Source organism: Podarcis pityusensis, assembly GCF_964106645.2.
Source record: "Podarcis pityusensis genome assembly, chromosome: 8".
NCBI classification, from domain to species: Eukaryota; Metazoa; Chordata; class Lepidosauria; order Squamata; family Lacertidae; genus Podarcis; species Podarcis pityusensis.
The window spans coordinates 29,054,354-29,074,733 of record NC_138033.1 but is presented as its reverse complement, the minus strand read 5'-3'; the positions used below and the strand labels follow the sequence as shown (position 1 = coordinate 29,074,733).

General features: G+C 45.0%; 2 protein-coding genes across 23 annotated transcripts in view; one reads left to right on the top strand and one right to left on the bottom strand.

Moving 5' to 3' along the window:
* ZMYM4 (zinc finger MYM-type containing 4) overlaps positions 1 to 12,883 on the top strand; it is a 54,685-nt gene extending 41,802 nt beyond the window's left edge. For all 10 annotated transcript variants that reach the window (XM_081018282.1, XM_081018284.1, XM_081018291.1 and 7 more), the window contains 11 exons: positions 433 to 554; positions 1,422 to 1,590; positions 2,408 to 2,461; positions 3,207 to 3,386; positions 3,582 to 3,676; positions 4,263 to 4,434; positions 5,511 to 5,662; positions 6,835 to 6,946; positions 8,030 to 8,278; positions 9,044 to 9,170; positions 10,607 to 12,883. In XM_081018282.1, the coding sequence (XP_080874408.1) occupies positions 433 to 554; positions 1,422 to 1,590; positions 2,408 to 2,461; positions 3,207 to 3,386; positions 3,582 to 3,676; positions 4,263 to 4,434; positions 5,511 to 5,662; positions 6,835 to 6,946; positions 8,030 to 8,278; positions 9,044 to 9,170; positions 10,607 to 10,814 (1,640 nt within the window). In that variant the 3' untranslated portion in view covers positions 10,815 to 12,883. The remainder of the gene's footprint in view (positions 1 to 432; positions 555 to 1,421; positions 1,591 to 2,407; positions 2,462 to 3,206; positions 3,387 to 3,581; positions 3,677 to 4,262; positions 4,435 to 5,510; positions 5,663 to 6,834; positions 6,947 to 8,029; positions 8,279 to 9,043; positions 9,171 to 10,606) is intronic.
* Positions 12,884 to 19,174: 6,291 nt separating this feature from the next.
* Positions 19,175 to 20,380, bottom strand: part of MAP7D1 (MAP7 domain containing 1) — a 56,727-nt gene continuing 55,521 nt past the window's right edge. For all 13 annotated transcript variants that reach the window (XM_081018307.1, XM_081018302.1, XM_081018300.1 and 10 more), the window contains one exon: positions 19,175 to 19,988. In XM_081018307.1, coding sequence (XP_080874433.1) covers positions 19,978 to 19,988 — 11 coding nt within the window. In that variant the 3' untranslated portion in view covers positions 19,175 to 19,977. The remainder of the gene's footprint in view (positions 19,989 to 20,380) is intronic.

Genomic DNA, 20,380 nt, shown 5'->3' with positions numbered 1-20,380 from the left:
CTTTCAGCAGAAAGCTTTCTTTTTTCTTTTTTAAATAGTATTTATTAGGGTTTTAAGTTTACAAAAAGGCAAAAGAAAGCTTTCAGCCTTGGCCAACTTAGTACCGTCTAGATGTTTTGAACTACAACTTGCATTACAACCATGCTGCCTTGGACTGATGGGAGTTATAGTCCAAAACGTCTGATGGACACTAGGTTGACAAAGGCTGGCCTGGTCATCTGCTGTGTTCCCTGGCTTGGAATAATCACGTAAGAATGGCATGGACAGAGGAGTCTCAGAGAACATATGTGGATGCATCCACGTAGAAAGGGGTGGTGTGTTAGGAGCAGCAGTTGTGGTTAGCAAAGAAAAGTTAACAGCCTGTTGAGAGAGATGAATGAACAGCTGGCTTCTCTTCTCCAAGGATCATGCCTTTTATTTTTAACATAACAGAAGAAGAAGAAGAAGTTCCACCCAAAATAATCATGGTGCCTGTTCCTGTACCAGTGTTTGTGCCAGTTCCTCTCCACCTCTTCACCCAATACACACCAGTTCCGCTGGGAATGCCAATACCCGTAAGTGATGTGTTTGGCACCTTGGCTTTCGTACAGTGGCTTTGAAGGTTGAGCTCATTGGGTCAGCTTGTGGCCAGCCTGGACAATGCCGAATGTCTCAGCATGAGTGTCTGTGGTGGGGCTGAAGTAAGCCCAACATCCAGTGCAAGTCAGTTCATTGCACTCATGATCTGGGGACAGCTCAGTGGGAGAGACGCCTACCTGAAAGCTTGGAAAGCTACTGCCAGTCAGTGTCAACAGTAGAGGACAAATGGTCTTGACTCAGTATTAGGCAGCTTCCTAATCTCTTAACACCAAAGGCATCATTGTGTTAAGGGATGCTATGTACTCCAGCAAAAGAGTATCAGAATTGTCTTGCTGGATCAGACCAGGGTTTCCATAGTTGAAGAAATCCCAGCAACCAAGAGGCACTAAGAGGTCCTCTGGAAATTGGTGAGTTTGTTTGTTGCCCACCTTTTCTTTAGAGGTCTGAGAGGTGGAAAATAAACCATGGCCTCCACCTAGTAGGGATCATGGGATAGGCCTTGCTTACACCCAGTTAGTGGCTGGCTCTTAACTGAAGCCAACAGTTTAAAAATGTTTACCTTTGCTTGATAACCCATCAGAGACAGGATTCTCTAGAGATGGCAAGGACCTTGTTTGAGGAGGCTCAAGATGGGCAATTACAGCTTTGAAAGCTGGTAGGATGCAAGGGGAGTTGTGTGTATTTGTTACTGATATGCATCACCCAGAGAATATTTCTCTAGCTTGCCCTCCTCCCCATGGAGCCTTCTTCTTTGTGTGTGTTCTACCCACAAAATGTTGTTGTGTGTTCCCTGCTATAGGATCTTTTCATCTGCACAAATCAAACCTCTCCCCCACCCCCAGGTCCCAGTTCCTATGTTGGTTCCATCTGCCCCGGAGAATACTGGCAAGGCAATAGAAACCATTCCAGACATCAAGGAGAAGAGCTCCGCCAACGCATTTGAGGCAGATCTCCTCCAGATGGCAGAAATGATCGCAGAGGATGAGAAGGATAAAGAACACTCTAGAGGAGGTGCAAGGCTTTTTTTTTTTTTTTTAAGGGAAACCTGAGGAGCTGGTGAATGGGGGTGGGAGAAAGAGAGGAGGGGAGAGTGACTGCAGTGGAGGGGTTGGGGAGGGAACCTTCCTGGGGAAGTTGTATTTATACACCCAGATTTCTATTTCATAGGCTTATTCTGGACTGTGTTAGGTTTTCCGTTTGATTCTATCAGAAGGGTTCTGTATAAATCTCCCAAAGAGAAGGCCACATTGAAATGGAGTAATCTACCCCCTTCCAGTTTTGCGAATTGAAGCAATTCTGCCACTAAACAGTTTTCAACAACTCATATATTCTAGGGGAATCTGGAGTCGGGGCTGTTGAGGTGGGGGGAGGAGAAGGACAAAAATAGCTTTATGGGAGGGGTAGGTAGGAGCTGTTCTCCCTCATGAAGTTTTACATGCCTACCACTAGCCCATTTAAGTCAAATGCCTGGAAATAATGTATGAAAGCTGCTTTATAAATGCTTTAAATAAAGGAAATTAGGCAAGATTAGGCATCCTGACTGACACTTAGCCCTGAACAGGCTTGAGCTCAGTGTTAGAACACCTGCTTTGCATGCAGAAAGTCCAGGTTCAGTTCACACCACCTCCAGCTATAAAGGTCAGGAGGACCTTTCTCTGCCTGAGGTCCTGGGAAGCTATTGCTATTCAAAGTTGGCAGTCGTGGGATAGGTGTACTAGTGGTCTGTCTTAGTACATGGTAGTTGCATATAGAGTCAATGTTTTCGGTGGTTGGTGCTTTTGGTCTGGCAGTGTTGGTATACCTGTATTTTTTCCTTCACTTGTTTCAGGCTCTCAAACATCTGAGCATGAGCTGTTCCTCGACCCTAAGATATTTGAAAAAGGTTGGTGCTTACTTGCTCCACTTAGCAAATACACTCACATTTACTGTATAATTTTGGAAAGTAGCTTGTTCACTATGTGAACAGGTATCGTAACCAAATTTTGCATGATGGATCCTGAGATTGAGGAGCAGCCTTCTGTCTGTGTTTGGATATAATTGGATACTATTTTGAATCAAAATGGCGGACTGAACCTATTGAAAACACATTGATTTGAAGCATTGATTTCAAAACTGCACTGATTATATATGCATGCCCAGTATGAGACCCCCCTCCACTCATACCTTACTTGGGGAGTGAGCATGTAAAAGCGCATCAGCTTTTATAATGTTTCTCTGCATAGTTAGCAGACAGGACCCACAGGACAGAACCAGATCTAATCTTAATTTGTTCTTAAGTTACAGCTGGGTAAATATTTGGTTGAACATTTGGGAGACACTTTGAAAGCAGAGCACAATGAAAAGAAATACCACGGGGCAAAGGTGGCTTCTCCCTTGCTTGAGGTCTTCAAGCAGAGACTGGACAGCCACCTGTTTGAGATCCTCTAGGTGTCAGTTTTCCATTGAGCCATGGGGGTGGACTATGCTTCCCTTTTGACTCTTGTAGAATTCTGTGGCTCTTGCTTGCCAAAGGCAGCCGGGCTCGTGACTCCTCACATCCTTGAATGTCCTAATAGGCTGTGCTCTGTCTCTGCCTGCTGGGCTTCTCTTCCTGAGCACCACCTGTCTCTCTCCCCTCTCAATTACAGACCAAGGCAGCACATACAGTGGCGACTTAGAGTCCGAAGCAGTGTCGACCCCTCACAGCTGGGAGGAGGAGCTGAACCACTATGCCTTACGCTCAAATACGGTGCCTGAGCCTGAGCCCGAGCCGAGGCAATTCTCCAAAGGAGAGCTGGAGCAGGACCTGGAGGCTGATTTCCCTTCAGGTTTGTCAGCCACAGAAGAAAAGGCTCTTGGGTGTGGAATGTGCTATGGGCCTTTTGCCCCCATGCTGCTGGTAACTTTTTAACCCTCGCCCTCTGTTCTGGGAGCAGCCTGCTATCCCGGGAGGTACCAGTTGGCAGCACAGCTCTTGCTGCTGCAACTTTCCCACTAAATCTCTGCTTTTGTTTAAAAACTAGACTCCTTTGACCCGATCAGCAAAGGGCTGGGTCTTCACTCACGTGCGCGAGCAAGGCGGAGACACAGAGACGGTTTTCCACAGCCAAAAAGGAGGGTAAGGAGCGCTGTTGCTTTTCTTGCTGCTTATTTGTTACAAGCCTACGACATTTTGGGGTGAGGTATTCAGGGTGAAGGGCCTTCCTCCATTTCCCCAGGCTTCTTGACTCTCTCCTACCCCACCCCAAAGTTTCCCTTCCTCATTTGCCCCTTCTCAGAGAAAAGCCCCTAGTTGAGGTCAGGAGTGTGGAGATCGCATATGTCTCTTTAGTTTCTCGCCCACAAAACTGTGTCTCAATTGAGAGCAGGAATAGGAAACAGGTAATGCAACTTCCGATGCATTTGCTCCCCCATCCCGTCATGTGGTTCTTCTTGGTCACCTTCTCCCTTCCAAGGGAGGATTTAAGGACAGTGGCAGGCCAGGATCTTCATTCCCCAAACATCATCAAGTTCCATAGGCACTGATTTCATCAGCATACTTTGAGGAGGAGAAACGATGCTCCTGATTTGGCCACTGCTTGCCAATCCCGAAGATAGATGGCTTACCGGAGGTGTATTTGGTCCAGAAACCATTTACCTCCCTCTGTGACTAAGCCAAGCAATGCCTTTGTTGGGCCCTTGCACACACTTTGGTTTTCCTTCAGGGGAGGAAGAAGTCCATAGTAGCTGTGGAGCCCCGGATGCTTGTGCAGAGCTCATACCCAGGCTGTTCCGTTTCCGGGATGAGTCTCAAGTATATGTATGGGGTGAACGCCTGGAAGAACTGGGTCCAGTGGAAAAACACACAGGAAGAGCAAGGAGATCTCAAATTTGGAGGTAATGCTTTTTAAAATAAGAATTAATACTTTCCTTTATGCTTCATTGAACCATGGAGGATGAAGAGCTGACCTGGGTCTTTCAGCAGAATAATCCTGGAAGGATGGGATGGGTGGATCAGATCTCATTGTATGTATTGCATGGTCCTGGAAGTGTGCCAGACATGGCTTTTAACACACTGCTCCTTTAATGCACTACTTGGAAACAAGCCCTATTGATTTAAATGGAATCTGCTCAGTTGCAATGAATTAATTGGGTATTGGAGATTTGGGATTCCAGGATACAGGTTCATAGGCTCAACAAGAATGCCTATGCAGAATACTCTGGGTCTTTGTTTGGGTGAGATTGTTATGTTCCCAAACCTGAGACCTAAGTTTAATTCACACAAGCTACCAACAGGCCACCTCCAAATTTTCTCCTGTTCCAGGTTCCTCTGAAACCCACCATTTGAAGTGAAATAGATTTCCTCGGTCTCTCCCTCTGATGTCAGTACATGTCATCAGCAGTGATCGTGCATATGATTTTATTTGCATTAAATTCATTCCCCCCCTTTATTGCACAGCTAGTGCTTAGCTGCTGTAGCTAATTAAAAGCTGTATTACTGCACATCCCACAATAAGGGTCAGATAGCTACACCCCTCAAATATCTGGATTTTTTTTAAAAAAAATCATTTACAGAGAGTGGCAGGCAGGTTTCCCATCAAGATTCCCATTCTAAAAAACAAGTTTGAAAGTGTGTAGGCAGTTATTGGTTAAAATATTTGGCACTTTCAGGATACGAAGCATTTCATATATATTATCATGGCAACAGTCCTCTAAGATAGGCCCCATATTGCAGAAGGGGGAGGTATTTGAATCAACACCTTTTTTATTGGTTCATTTAATTATTGGAAAAGTAGTTCTCCTTCCCTTTTAGACTGCCAACTTGCTGTTCAGGAGCTTGGGAAACAAAAAAAGGAATTCCTTAATTGCTTATGAGTGGACAGTGCCCTCAATTACTCTGATGGAGTTGAGTATTCAAATATTTCTGCTTGTGAAAGAGGCTGATGTTCTTTTGGTGCTTTTCTTCCTTGTAGTTCGACCTGTGAAGCTCAAAGAGGACATCCTTTCTTGTTCTTTTTCGGAGCTGAGCTTTGGCTTATGCCAGTTTATCCAGGAGGTACGACGACCAAATGGTGAGAAGTATGACCCTGACAGCATCTTATACCTGTGCCTTGGAATTCAGCAGGTAATTGTCCTTTTGGTGTTATATTTCTTTCCTTATTTGTTCTTTTAAAGAGTGACCAGCAAAAAGAATTGTTTATTGAGCCTAGGCAGATTTGCTCATGCTACACCAGTCCTTTGTCAACCTCACTCATTGCCAGTCTGTTACCAGGTTTAATTCAAGTTGTTGTCTTTAACCTTTTTAAAGACCTAAATTTCTGGGACCAAAATATCTCAGGTTCTGCCTCTTCTCTTCCTGAGAACTTCAACCTACATCTGAGGTTCTTCACTCTCATCTGATAGATGTGTGGTGGGTGGGCTTCTTCGATGTCACCAAGTTTGTGGAATGGTCTCAGAAGAGAGGCGCACATGGTCCCTTCACTGCCTGTTTCTGGGCATGCTTTCAAAACATTTTGATTTCAGTAGGCATTTTCTTCTTTTCTTTAGTTCTGGCTCAGTACATTTCTAAATTGATTGCTTCTTTAAAATCATTCCCATTGTTTTACAGCTTGATTTGTTTTGTTGCTGTGATTTAAGCCCTTGTGAGCTGCCCTGAGTATATATGGTTATAGGTGGTTGGGATATAAATTATAGGAAGAAATGATAGTACGACTCTTGAGTAAGACAATTCACATTTATTATCATAGCATTGTTCTCCTGAGGTTGTGGTGCCAATAGTTCTTTCTGAGAGTTGCAGGCGTGCTGTGGATTTATTTAATTGAACTTGCAGCACACCAGGGAAATAGTGTGCTAATAATTCTACCAAACCCCCTTTGCACCAAAGCCAGTTTGAATGAAAACATCTTACAGCACTTCTGGAAGCTGTCCAACCTCAAGCTTTGACCAGTCTCCCAGGAGAGATAAAGTTGGGGGCCAGTCCCTAAGACTGCCCTTCTGCACACGTATATAGATACCTGATGTGTCAAATTAATGTTGCATGTAAGAAAGCATTGTGGGATGGTCTTCAAGAGTTGTGGCGGAATATAGGGCTGGAGGTGGTATCATAAGTCTGCAAGAAAAGTCCCATTTTCCGGCTGTTGCCCAAAGCCAGGCAGTCTGGAGAAGAGAATCACCTCCAAGAATACAGAACCCCACTCCAAAAAATGTTAGGAGGATAGAACTGAATCAGCAGGCTGTGTCTGCACCTTTCTATGTAAACCTCCCAAGTTTTCTGTCATCGTTTTTCTTCTCTTGCAGTACCTATTTGAGAATGGTAGAATAGATAACATTTTTACCGAGCCCTACTCCAGGTTTATGATCGAACTTACAAAACTGTTGAAAATCTGGGAGCCTACAACGCTTCCAAATGGTAAGGAGGTTACTTGTTTTGTCTATAATGTCATGTGGGCATGTATCGGAAGGGAGAACATAGACTCCAGAGAGGGAGATGGTGGCTTCTAATAAATGAGGGGTGGTCTGTCTTTAGCCTTATATTGTATTTTTTCTTTCTTTTTCACTACAGTCCCTCTGATTCATGGTCACAGTCTGTATTTATAAGGCAAGAATGCCAACTTGGCATCTCTTAAAACAATTAAGGCAAAATTGTTTCCATATGAACATGCCTCTTTTTTCCTTTTTCCTTTTTTAAGAGCACCTTTTGAGGGCTGCCTAGGCTGCCCCTGCCTTCAGAGGTGCAGAAATGCTCTTACTTGTGCCCATGCTCTTATTTGTGGCACACCCTCATTTCAGGAACATTCACATGGCACCACCTTTGTTATCTTTTTCTACATTTTGCCCACCAGAGCGTTTGATGGATCATAGATCATTTGCCTGTGTGACTGTTGGCTGCTGGTGCTATTTTAGTTAATTTCTACTGGGTTTTTGGCTTTTCCTGTTGTGGCCTCCGTGCATGTGTGGTTTCTGAGCCTGCACAGAGCAGAATGTAACAATGGAAACATTATTAAAGAAGCAGAGAGTTGAAAATAGAAGAGGCTGTGTGTTCTTAGAAGCCATAAGGCTTATCTCATACCCCTCTCAGATGAAGAGCAGAGCTAAAGTTCCTACAGGCGCTGCTGCTGTTGGGAGCAGGTGGGAAAGCAGGAGCTATGCCCCTTGAGCATACACTGGGGGGCGGGGGCTTCCCTCTAAAATCTTACCTGCTCTGCTCTAGAGCACTCTCCTCCAACCTTGTGTTCTCTCAAGGTTTTGGACTACAACTCCCCCATCAGGCCTAGACAGTTCATGGGGCAAGTACTCCAAGAACTCTGGTGCTCAGCATGTTGGGGAAGGCTGCACTGGTGCCCGGCTCTCATTGCAGCAACTTCCTTTAGCCCAGCATTTTGGTGCAAGAGTCACAGGAGGTGCTTGGTGGTTCACTAGCCACTGGCCAGTGGTAAAGGACTGACCAGGTTTCTCCTTCCTGTTGTGTGTCCCCTGATCATCTAATCTCCAGGTTACATGTTCTCAAGAATTGAAGAGGAGCACTTATGGGAGTGTAAGCAGCTGGGTGCCTATTCCCCCATCGTCCTCCTGAACACGCTGCTTTTCTTCAACACCAAATACTTCCAGCTCAAGAATGTCAGCGAGCACATGAAGTTGTCCTTTGCCCACGTCATGCGCCGCACACGGACCCTGAAGTACAACACCAAGCTGACTTATTTACGCTTCTTTCCTCCTTTCCAAAAGCAGGAGGTAGAATCAGGTGGGTGAGCTGTTGTGGACATTCTTTTCCTGCAGCGCATGGCTTGACTTCCTTGGGTTACCGGGTGTTGCACACAGGCGCGTTGAAATTCTGTACAAGCACAACAATTTACAGAATCCCAGCTTACCGTATTTTTCACTCTATAAGACGCACTTTTTCCCTTCTAAAAAGTAAGGGGAAATGTGTGTGCGTCTTATGGAGCGAATGCAGGCTGCACGGCTAAGCCCAAAGCCAGAACACGGAGCGCTCCGTCTCGCTGTTCTAGCTTGGGGATGGTTGCGCAAAGCCTCCGCAGGGCAGCGGGGTGAAGGCACTCCGCTGCCCTGCGGAGGCTTCAAAGGCTGTCCCCAAAGCCAGAACAGTGAGACAGAGCGCTGCGCAGCACTCCATCTCGCTGTTCTAGCTTGGGGATGGCTGCGCAAGGCTGTCCCCGCAAGGCTTCAAAGGCTGTCCCCGAAGCCAGAACAGCAAGAGGATATCCCAGAAGCCAGATCCCTCTTGCTGTTCTGGCTTCTGGGGTACAGAATTTTTTTCTTCTTGTTTCCTCCCCCCCAAACTAGTTGCGTCTTATCGTCCAGTGCATCCTATAGAGCGAAAAATACGGTACTCCTTTTAAAACGTTGGCCACTTACAAAGGCGACCCTGCATGGAAGAGTAACGAAAGCAATTGCTACTCCTAATGAGTTTTCTGTCCCAAAAACTAATGATTTTGTTCTTGTGCCATTGCCCTCTTTCCTCCCTTCTCCCTCCCTGCTCCATCTCTAGATAAATTAGTAGGGAAAAGAAAACGCCACGAGGGCGAAGATGTCCCAACAGCGGTGGAAATGGTCGAGAACACTGACAACCCCTTGAGATGCCCAGTTCGGCTCTATGAATTCTACTTGTCAAAGTGGTGAGCGATGCTGCCTTTCTTTCCTGCCTTCCCTCTCTTTCCTCCTCCAGCAAATCAGTGCTCAGAGGCTCCCCTTGCAGCAAGAGAGTTTGGAGTTGGTTACAAAGAAATGGATCAATTCCCATCATGTACCTCTGCAAATTCAAGCCTTCTCTTGCAGGAACTCAACTGCAAACAAAGCTGAATCAGTAAGCGGGAGGGGAGCAGGTGCACCCTAATACTACACGTTGCCCTGATCCCAGTCAGCTGCACAGGTCAGGGAACCTGTGCCTTTTTGTTTCTACAGCCCTTGTCAGCGCTCTGTTAGTTTTTAATGGAAGCCCTTGGAGGACAAATTGAACTCTTGGGCACTAACCCTAGGCTGTAGCCTAATAATAATAATAATAATAATAAATAATTTATTATTTATACCCCACCCATCTGGCTGGGTTTCCCCAACCACTCTGGGCAGCTTCCAATAAAATATTAAAATACAATGGTCTGTTAAACATTAAAAGCTTCCCCCAGATGCTTCAGGTATCCTTTGGCAAGCGATCATCTCATAGGGTCAGCGCTGCCCTCCCTGCATCTGCTGTAAAGGGATCAGAACACCCTGATCAGATATCACCTGTGTGCATTCATGCTGAGCTGTGCAGGTGGTCATAAGGATGACTTTATTTATTTATTTATTTATTCATTCATTCATTCATTCATTCTCCGCCCATCTGGCTGGGTTTCCTGAATAAATTCAGGGTGTCAATCTCTGCATTCATTTGTATGTGTATTGACTGCACACCCATTCTGTGGTGTGAATTCACGAATGCAAAACAGCTGCATTTCTATGCACTAAGTTGTCTTCTGAACATGAAAAAAGATGACGTAGAAATGTGTCTACCATCCTAGCCTTGTTGGTCATGGGCATTTTGCAGTATCCCTTTCATCCCTATTTCCTACCACACCCCCATTTGATTAGAGTAGTTTGGGATTCCACCTCGTAACCTACTTGCATCAGCCTGGATGTGTGAAGAAATAAAATGCAAAAAACAGCACTGAAAATTGCCAAAGAAGCACACAGCTAAGCATTAACTATACACATGTTCTACATTACATATGAACCGGGCTAATACTGACTTGCTTTGCAAGCCCTTTGAGAGGATTTCTGAGGTAATAATATGGGAAGCATTTGAGACATTCCCCAAAGCGTAATATAATGGAAGGCATTGCATGCACTGGCTGTGTAGGGAAAGAGAAATAGATACTTTATACCCTTTAAAATCTGCTAATTTCATTGGCTGCCCTCCCATCCTTGCGTCACTTCCTGTTTTCCTTCCCACTCCTAGCTTCTGCGTTCAGTCATACTTTGTTGCCTAGCTTTCTGCCCCGAATTCTTCCTTGAACCTGTGCTTTCTGTGGACTGTCTCAGCGCCGCCTTCTTACATGAGCCTCTGTTCCCACAGTTCTGAAAGCGTGAAGCAGAGAAGTGATGTCTTTTACCTCCAGCCAGAGCGTTCGTGTGTCCCCAATAGCCCCATGTGGTATTCCACTATGCCAATAGATCCTGGGACTTTGGACATCATGTTGACGCGTATCCTTATGGTAAGGGAGGTGCACGAAGAACTTGCCAAAGTCAAACCAGAGGACTCTGACCCTGAGCTTTCAGACTAAAGTTGGGCGAAGGGGGGCATTATCTCTTTTGGGGTTTGTTTTTGTTTTTGTTTCTTTCCCTTTCCAATACACCTTGCAAAAGCACCAAACTGTGAACGCATCCATCCTTTGGAAGACTTCCTCCGTCACATCACACAAACCGTCAGGAGGAGCAGCACGAGCTGTGACAGAGTGCAAATAAGAATCAAAGGACAGAAAACAGCCCAAAGCGCAAGAAAACGGAGGGCTCAGTGGCTGCATTTGATCCTGAAAACGCTTTCTTAAGATGAGCTTGATGCTTGTCCCGCCTCCTCCCCTCCTCAAAACAAAGTGGTGCTTGTATCAATTGTTACCCGTTAAGGATTTTTTTTTTCCTTAGAGGGAATCCTGTTGTGTACGTCCTTTCCTTCTAACCATGGAAGCAAAGAAAGCTAGATTAAACCCCTGGGTGCTTTTGCAATGTAGCTGCTGCCCACAGCTGTGTGGGGTTTTCCTAACATTTACTGTAGGATGCGAAGCAGAACGTAGTAAGGTGGAAACCAATGGAAATTCTGTCTGTAAGATAAACACACCAATTTTCCATCATTGTTCTCCCCCCATTTTTTTATTTTTTATTTTTTTCAAGAGAGGGAAAAGTAAACACCTCAAATTGGATGTTCAAAGAGGCGGTTTCAGCCAGAAGCTGGGGCAAAGGACTCAGCTTAGTGGGGTGCTGTGAAATTCCCTCCCTTTTGAAACTGTGGGTCTGTTGCATCCCTCACTGAGCAGCAGAGTAAAGCTGAGCATCCTTTCAGATCACTACGTTGAGACAGGAAATGCCTGTGTGTGTGTGTGTGTGTGTGTGTGTGTGTGTAGGCACTCCCAACTACAACAAACAGGGTTGACACAGGAACACGCACACCCCACACCGGACCATTATACTGGTATCAAACGCCAAGGTACACAGCAACGGTTCTGGAGGAATTGTGCTCCCTGTTCTGTTCCTCCCTTTTCATTTTTTCTCCAACCCATCTCAGTGGCAGCTTCTCCAGTTCTTTGTCTCCCTTCTGTGATAATCTTTTTTTTTTTTTGGTATACCTCCTGGAGGGATGAGGGTTTGTGGGCCTCGCAATTTTATTTTATTTTAATTATCGCACCCTTAAAAAAAGGAGCCCAGCTACAAAATGATACTTGGGTGATCCTTCGGTGAAAAAGGACATGAGGCCCAAATTTAGAAGAGAACTTCTGGTATCCTGACTGTTAGGCTTTTACCACCACCCCGGTCAAAATCCTTCCACATTATAAAAAATGCAGGGTGATTCTCCAAAGCTTGGTCAAATACATTTCACCAATCCCCTCCTCATGTGTTAGACTGTATTTTCTCAGTCTTGCAGTTCAGTTGGAAAGCCAACCTATTTTTTAAAAACAGAAAATAGTATGTTTTTATTGGCAGTTTTGTCCAGCCACCACCTTCCTTTTTTAAAAAAGAAATCCTCTAGTTGAAAACCTCTCCAGGGTTGAACTCCTTGTGTGTGTGTATGTGTGTGTGTGTTTGAGTTTATTATTTTTAACAGTATCAAAGGTAACAACAAAATAAGATCAGAAAGTAGTCCTCTTTTGCCGTTGTGTACTTGATAGTCCTGTCCCCTGCCTGTAATGAAGTTCACTAGTGTATTTTTGAAATACGGAAAAATGTGTGAAATAGGGTTTTTTTAAAAAAGCACCTGCCCCCTCCCCCCAATTTCTGTATAATTCTGATTTTATCTCTCTCTTCCCCATCCCACAATGTTTTTGTTGCTTCTGAACAGAAATCCCATGTTTCACTGTATAGCCTGAGGTAAAAATTTGGAGAGTGGAAGGGAGGAAAAGTTGTTACTGGGTTGTGACCTTTTTCCAGTAAACTTTCCACAGTTTGAAGTACATGAATTTTTCTAGGTGTTTAAAACGCTAATTTCCCCCCAATTCCTCCACCCACCCATCCCTTTTTACCCCTTGTAGCTGTATGAATAAGTAGTTGAATAGCAGATACACTGTTACGGATTACAACATCAAAATATGTTTTTCTGGAACTTAAAAAAAAAATAAAAGTCCCTCACATTTTTTTAAAAAAAGATGAGAGCTTTTTTTGGTGTGTTTTTTTAAACAGGTACAATCAATTTACTGTGTAGCTATAAAAAAAAAAAAGTTTTTTAAAAGTGGTGTCTTGGTTGCATGTAAATTGTCCTCCTATGAGTCTATAATTCAGAAGCCCACAGTAGGTGGGAAGACCCTCAGACATGCAGCTATATCTGTCTGTCAGACTGTTTTGTGTTCTCCTTAGAAATTTGTGTGGATTTCTTTGTTTTTCTGTTCCTGCAGGGAATAAGCAGCAAGGGAATATATCCAAACCATCTTGTTGAATTTTTAAAAAATCTTTCCCTGGTCTTTCCCCTTGGTAGAACTTAACACAAAGGTTCCCCTAGAATAAAACAGTATATTTGTATACGATGGATGAGTTTTAAGTTTTCTTTCTGCCTCTGAAGTTCCCCAGAGGAATTTTTGTTTCTTACTCTTAAGAAAAACATAGGGCCCTCCTTCAAGTTTGGCTACTGGAACTGTGGGGACCCTGGACCTCTTAAGAGCTACAGCCATGTCTCTGTCCAGGCAGAAGCTTCAGGAGGAAGAGACAATGAGATCCATCTACAGATGGGAGAAAGGCTTTGGTAGCTCTTTGGATTTAATGTTATCTGGCACAGAGAGTGCACTTTTTAAACAGGGATGGGAAAACCTTTTTTTCAGTTAAAAAGGGCCATGTTTGCTAGTAGTAAACTTGGGGGGCAGACAAAATGTGAGGTCAGAGACAGATATAGTAGCACAGCAGCCATGACACTGCTTTTGTGCAGCAGGCCACATTCCAGCCTTGCAGGAACACGGTTTTTACAGTCATTCACAAACCCATATACACAAGAGGCATTATCGCTGTTCATTCTAGCCAGGCAAAAGCACGTGAGAGCATAGAGCAGGGCTCACAAGAGACTGCAAGGTCCCATGTACCATATGAATATGCTCATTCATAACTGGTGAGCTTTAAGAAGCCAGCAAGTTGGTGTGGGGAGCTGCTGAAGTCCTCTCAGAGAGAGTAGGCAGGAGCCCAAGTCTGACAGTCCCCTTCTCATCCTGTAATCGCAGACTTGAAGGGGACTGAATTTTCTCAAGACACCTACAAAACCAACAGCAGACAAAACTCCTCCAAGCTGACTTTTTGGAAAACAGTTAAGTTAAAAGCCTGCTTTGTGTTTGGGAGCACAAAAGAGGGCTCTGCTTACTGCACAGCAGGCAAAATGCTGTTGGGAATGTAAGAGGGCCCCCAACTCTCTTCAACAGTGCGGTTTTTGTTAATACTCCGCAAAACCTCATTGGTGTCTGCCCATCAAGGGTGGGTGAGAATAGTCACTGTGTACTTCACCAATTATGAACTTCCTTAATGCACTGAAAGCAATCCATACACTGGTATAAATGAAGGTTTTATTAAAACAGTTGAATACAGTAGCCAAGATGAGCTAAAAAGGTTTTCCAGAAGAGGACACTGACTAGACTTGACTGTAGGTTGTAACACTTGTGCAGCTCTTATTCTGTGATACTGAGCACTCAAGGTGGTCCATATAGTAGACATTACTGACATCATGAAGGCAACAACCAATTAAGACCATGAGTAAATAGGTATCTAGTGACATGTTTTTGGTTGGCAGTGTTACTACAGGATGGCCTGATTCCTGCTTTGCAATATAAAAAGTTCTGTAATTTGTTGGGATTATATGATATCACTTTGCCCTTTTGGCTGGTAACTGATAAAACTGGCTGTCTGGCAGGCCAACAACATTCATATTAAGCAAATGTTTTTTGCTATTAAAGTTTGCTTGCCCCTGGCGTGTATCCTCTGTGCTATGGACATCTCAATTTTTAACTGGCTGTTCATGAGTTGCTATCATTTCACATAAACTAGCAGAAAAAAACAAACAAACCCCAAGTCCTGTATTAGTTCAAGTAAGGCATCTAGCACTACTGCTCCAATTGTGGTTGCAGCGTTACTACAACTGGCACCCCTGCGGCACCTGGGATGAAAAAAAGACAAAAGAGATTAGAAATTGCAAATCTGAGTGGATAAAGCCCAAGCCCTGCTTCACTCCCCTAAATGGTGGACATTACTGTACTACTTAATTGCAACATGGCAAAAAGGCTACCACCAGCAAAGACAGTTGCTGACATCATTTCCCCAGCCACCGATTCAGCTGCAGTGTAACCTGAGCAGTGTTAGAAATTCAGATATATAAACTAATCCTAAAATGGTGCCTTAAAGCTAGGTTATGGTTGCCACAATGGAATGTCTTTTTTGCAGTTATTAATAATAATTTCATTTCAATACCACTTTATATTTTAAAGGAAAAAAATCTCAAAAGTGGTTTACAACACATTAAAACATCAAATAAAACAATCCAGCATATAACAAATTTCAAGCTTCAAGATCCTTCTCTAAGTGGCATTTTGCTTCAACATATTTATTTACCTATATAGCATAGCAGAAGTACTCAGGAAGCCAGTGTGCCGTAGTGGTTAGAATTAACCTGGGAGATCATGGCTTAAATCCCCACTCAAGTCATGAAGCTCGCTGGGTGACTTTGGGCCAGTCACAGTCTCTTAATCTACCTCACAGGGTTGTTGTAGGGATTAACTGAGGAGGTACATAAACCATGTACTGTACTCCTTGGAGGAAGATGTCGGATAAAAATGCAATAAGCTCTTCTGCTTACCTGCTTAAGGCTGAAGGGGCCGGCCAGATTGAGATGTCAGTCGCCAACCTGGCATCCAGAGCTCTCCACATGGTTGCAATTGGACCAGCCTGGGGAATTTCTAGCATTGAACCCAAGGTTCCAACTGCAAAAGGGATACCAGTTGCAGCAACCCATGTCGTTACAAGAACATACAACTGAGGTGCATTATTTTAATAATTTGTAGACCATCCTTCAACGAAAGTTCAGCATGGTGAAAAACTGACAGTAAATATCAATAACATCATAATAAATCAGCAGCTGCCTACCTAATATTTAGACACTTAAAACTTGAAGGTGGGGCTGCCCAGCTGTCAAAATCCCTTGTTCAGCTTTGCGAGTCTTCCATTTTAATGAGCATTCTCTGCAGCAGCAGTCCCCACCCCGCTTAAAATATTGGAGCAAGTGGGTAGCTGCTTCAAGCACATTTGTAAAGGATTTCTTCTTTGTGCTGCCTATGTCCAGGGTGCAAAGGGGAGGTGTGGAGATGCTCACAAGGCCCTTTATGATCCCCCCCCTTTACGCTCTGTACCCAGATGTCGGAGGCTAGCAAATGGCTCTGTGATCCTCCCAGGTGCTTCTTTGCATCAATGCATGCAAGGGGCAGGGATTCTTCCAGCTTGTTATTGGGCACCTTGGAAGCTGCTCAAGTGGGCTTGGTCTTTTGGCCAAGCTACACATATGGCATCAAATGTGGAGCAGGTTTGGGGAAAACAGCCCTGCAAATCCAACGATCCTGTGCCAGGCCAAATTTGGCTTGTAGGCTAAAAGCTCCCGATGCCTAGTCTAGGGGCAAACCGGTAGGGGCTTGCCAGGATTTTGGACAGGCGTCTTTCCCAGCTGAATCCACGAGACTGTAGATTGAATGTGGGACCCACCACTGAGTCCTTCCCCATAGCTTGGAATACCTGCCTGTTTTTGAGCACCTCACACTCGGAGCGAGATTCCCCCTAGGACCAACACAGTACACATGGACAAACTACAGAGCAGATAGGAGGATGCCGTGACCCTCCAGAGGCTGTTGGGACCCAACTCTCAACAGCTCCATCCAGCATGGCAATTAGACAGGAATCTGGGAACTGAAGTCTAGCACCATCTGCAGGGCTACAGTTGGTTCCCCATCCCTGTGATAAAGCAAGTTACCATGGAGAAGGGTTTGAGGAGGCGGAGAATAGCAAACTGTCTCTGACCCACTCAAGCCACAAAATAAAAATTACAAGCGTGGGCAGCAAAATCCTTAAAAGGAAACATCTGCCGCATTTTTAGCTGGAGGAAGGAATTTAAAAAGGAGAACTCACTGTGTTTCTTCACAGTCTTTAATCTCCTTTCTACCAAGTGTGGCAAAATTTAGTAGTCCCCAAGAGGGAGCTGGACACATGCACAAGGCAGAATCAAGTGTACAGGCACCAACCAACCCTTGGAGATGCCAGCATCTATCTCTAGAAAGTAACTCAAAGCAAGCCTAGAAAGGATGAGTTACCGGTAATTACAAATCAAGAGATAGGACTATTCAGCGGCCTCTCACTTCAGGGACCTGGATAAGGATGCAAGAACCAAAATGGATTGAGTCAGGATGCCTAATCTGTGGCCTTCCCATTACTCCTGAAAAGAACTGGCCCTACTGGCTGGGACTCATTAGAGGAACCATCTCTGCATTTCACACTAGAACCGTGCTCCAAAATACATTTGCTCCCAAGTAAGTCACACTGGTTTCCAATTCATGTTTAGGATTATTCTTTTAAGGTTGCTGTCTCCAGCTGCTACTCAAAATGCAAACCCTTTTTTACCCGCTTGGAAAACAGAAGCTCATTTCATCCAGATGTTGAACCCAAACTTATAGAAGTGTTACCACTGCAGCTTTTCTCCAAAGCACGGAAACTACTTTGGCATTTCCAGGTATCACTTAGATCTCAAGGTCTAAAACCACCGGGGAGGGAGAGGAGGTGAGAGCTGATTTGAAGAGCTCAGCTGGTGCTCCAAACAAGCAATGCAGAGAAATGGGAACGTCCAGAACCATCGATGCTGAAACAATCTTGCATTCAGCACTCCCACCAAGAGTTTCAGCCGGCAGGCAATGCAAACAGGATGTGGCCTACTGGGGAAATCACATCCCTCGCCCTGACTAGGGGTAAAAAAAAAGGGAGAGGGTAAATATCTTTGAAACCATCCTCTTCGCTTCTCTAACAGTAACAAGAACCTTGCAAACGGAGCTCCAAAGAAAGCCAGCTCACAAGGCCGTTTGCAGGACTAAAATCAGGATTCCAGCTTCCCCATCCCAACCTCTCCCGCCTGCAGATGCTCTCTGCTCTGTGCTAGCGCAGGAAAGCTCTATTAAGTAGGGTTGACATATGTCTGCAATTTCCTGGACATAGAGGGATTTGGCCATCGAAAACAGTGCCCGGGTGGAAAATCGCTAAAATGTCCAGGAAAATCCGGACGTATGGCAACCCATGTCAGAAGTGTAGATTTTTGGCAAATTTCCTAAAAATAGCTCAAAACCGTAATTTGTTTTTTGATATTTTGGCAGCCCTATATTAAGAAGTTCCCAGGAGGAGACGGCAGGGCCATCAACAGACAGCAGCCTCTGCCAATTGCAACATGTGTGGGAGGGGGGCTCTCCCCGACACCCACGCTGCATGCACACAATTCCCACCCCCCACCCCATTTCAGCCACTTGGGCTTCTCAGGTTTCAATTCCTCCAGAAGGTGTGGAGGAAAAGGTGAAACTTCAGTGGCTTCTTCTCTTTAGGTATTTCTTTCTAGGGATCCCGCTGGCTCTCTGCCAGGCTGTCTGGCAAGTGGCAGCTCCCTCCCCTCCTCTAGCAAGCTTCTGATGGGTTTTTAGTCAGTTGGTGGTCGTCTGGGTTTTCTTGTGCTGCTTATTGTTAGGTTTGTGGTTCGTGTGTCTAATGCAATTTATTTACTGTACGTTGCCTTACGCTTGAGAACGGAGGCATTGCTTTCTCTCCCCTGCCCCCATGATGCTCCTGGCAGTGGAGGAACCATTGTCCTCCAGTGCATTGCATTATTATACTTTGCTCCACAGGAATTAATGGCAGCTGTTGAGTTATAGAAGAGAAAATAAGGTGTGCAGATGGGGACGCTCCGGGGTTGCTTGCTGGTCAGCCCAGCCATTGAGAGATTTCCTCTGCATAGCACCATCCCAGACTCAAGATTCTTGACCAAAGTTTGGAGGAGACAAGACTAGTATCTTTTTGTATTTTTAGTACTCCCCGCCCCCACAGAAAACTCCAGAAAAGTTCCACTTCCTTCTCCTCTTTATACTGAAGTGGTACTGTTCAGGAAAAGCCACTTGGTTCTGGTAACTGTCTAAACTGACCACCAGAGCACCAAAATTACTAAGGCTGTGTGCATACTATTCCATCTGCTTCTCTCTACGTGTCTCCAGGGTCTGTATTGCTCCATCCCAGTGCCCTGGGAAGGAGAACATGGCTACTGCCCCATAGCTCCAAACCACTGTAAACTGTAGGAGCAAACTGTCCTGGAGGTGGCGTGAGGTTGCTTACTGTCCCAGTCCTTCCAGCAGGTAAACCCAGCACAGCCTGTAAACATTCAGCCCAAAGAAGAGATGTCACCTGCCATTTCTCCATTTTATTGTCCACAAAAGGTTGTTCAGATGCATAATACTGTCACAATGACTCTGAGCGAAACACAGCCCCAGCCATCGCACGCACGAAACACATACACACACAGAAACAGCAGCACCCAAAAAAAGCACAGTGTGTAGGACAACGGCAGTTGTTGAGTGGCTAATGGTGCACACACACACACACTCCTGCAGGTATTCTGGCTGGGACCAATAGTGAGAGTTTAAATTAGAAATCTAGACGCTTTCCATTGGCTGTAACAGGCAGACACACACACACACACACACACACACACACACACATACGCACACTCTTGCACACAGACCCCAACCGTGTACAAGGGATCCAATCTCCCCTGCCATGACTCAGCCCACATTTAAAAAAAGTAACCCACCAAAGGCATCTCCCATGAATACATGTTTTGGGGCAGCGATACCACAGAGGTAACTGCTTGCGTAATCCCATGCTAACACTGAAGTTTATGTACATTATTAACATCCTTTGTACCCAGCCAGTTAAATAACTATGTGATTATATCGTCTGGGATGAGCTATGGGTTGAGGGTCAGTCTGATAAGGTGCATATTAAAAAAATAATCATAATCATAAAATGAGAACAGTAAGAGAAAAGAGAAGAGTCCGTGGGGCTGGGCCGCCCCCAGCCTGGCTCCTGACACCTCCTCGATCCTTGCAGGTTGGAGAGCCTTGGGCTGATCTTCTGGTTAGAGCTAGCCTGGAGTTGGCACCTTGTTTGCACCCATCCTTTGGGGTGGGGGAGGGTGGCGTCGCTGCTTTACAGAACCTCTGCAGGAGACAAAGAAGTTAAAAAGGGATCAGAGACACTTGGAAGAGCTGCAGAGCATCTTCTAGCCTGCCTCCTGCCTCCAAAAAAGAATCGGCCAAAACCAGCTGCTTAGCTCCTGCCATGTAGGAACTGATTATGGCTTTTCACAAGCACCAATAAGCCTTGGCTTCTGGAATCAGTGTAACAGGCAATGCTACGTTAGGTGGACCATGTTTACCACTAGGCCAGGTTCAACGGTTATGTGCTAATTCACAAAGCCCTGAACAACTTGGGCCCATGGGACCCTAAGAACCGTTTGATCCCAATAAAAGTTCACATCCTCTGTACTGACTTCCAGACCATCTGCCTGCCTGCCACTGCCTCTATTCAGGGCATGTGTTGGGCCAGTTTT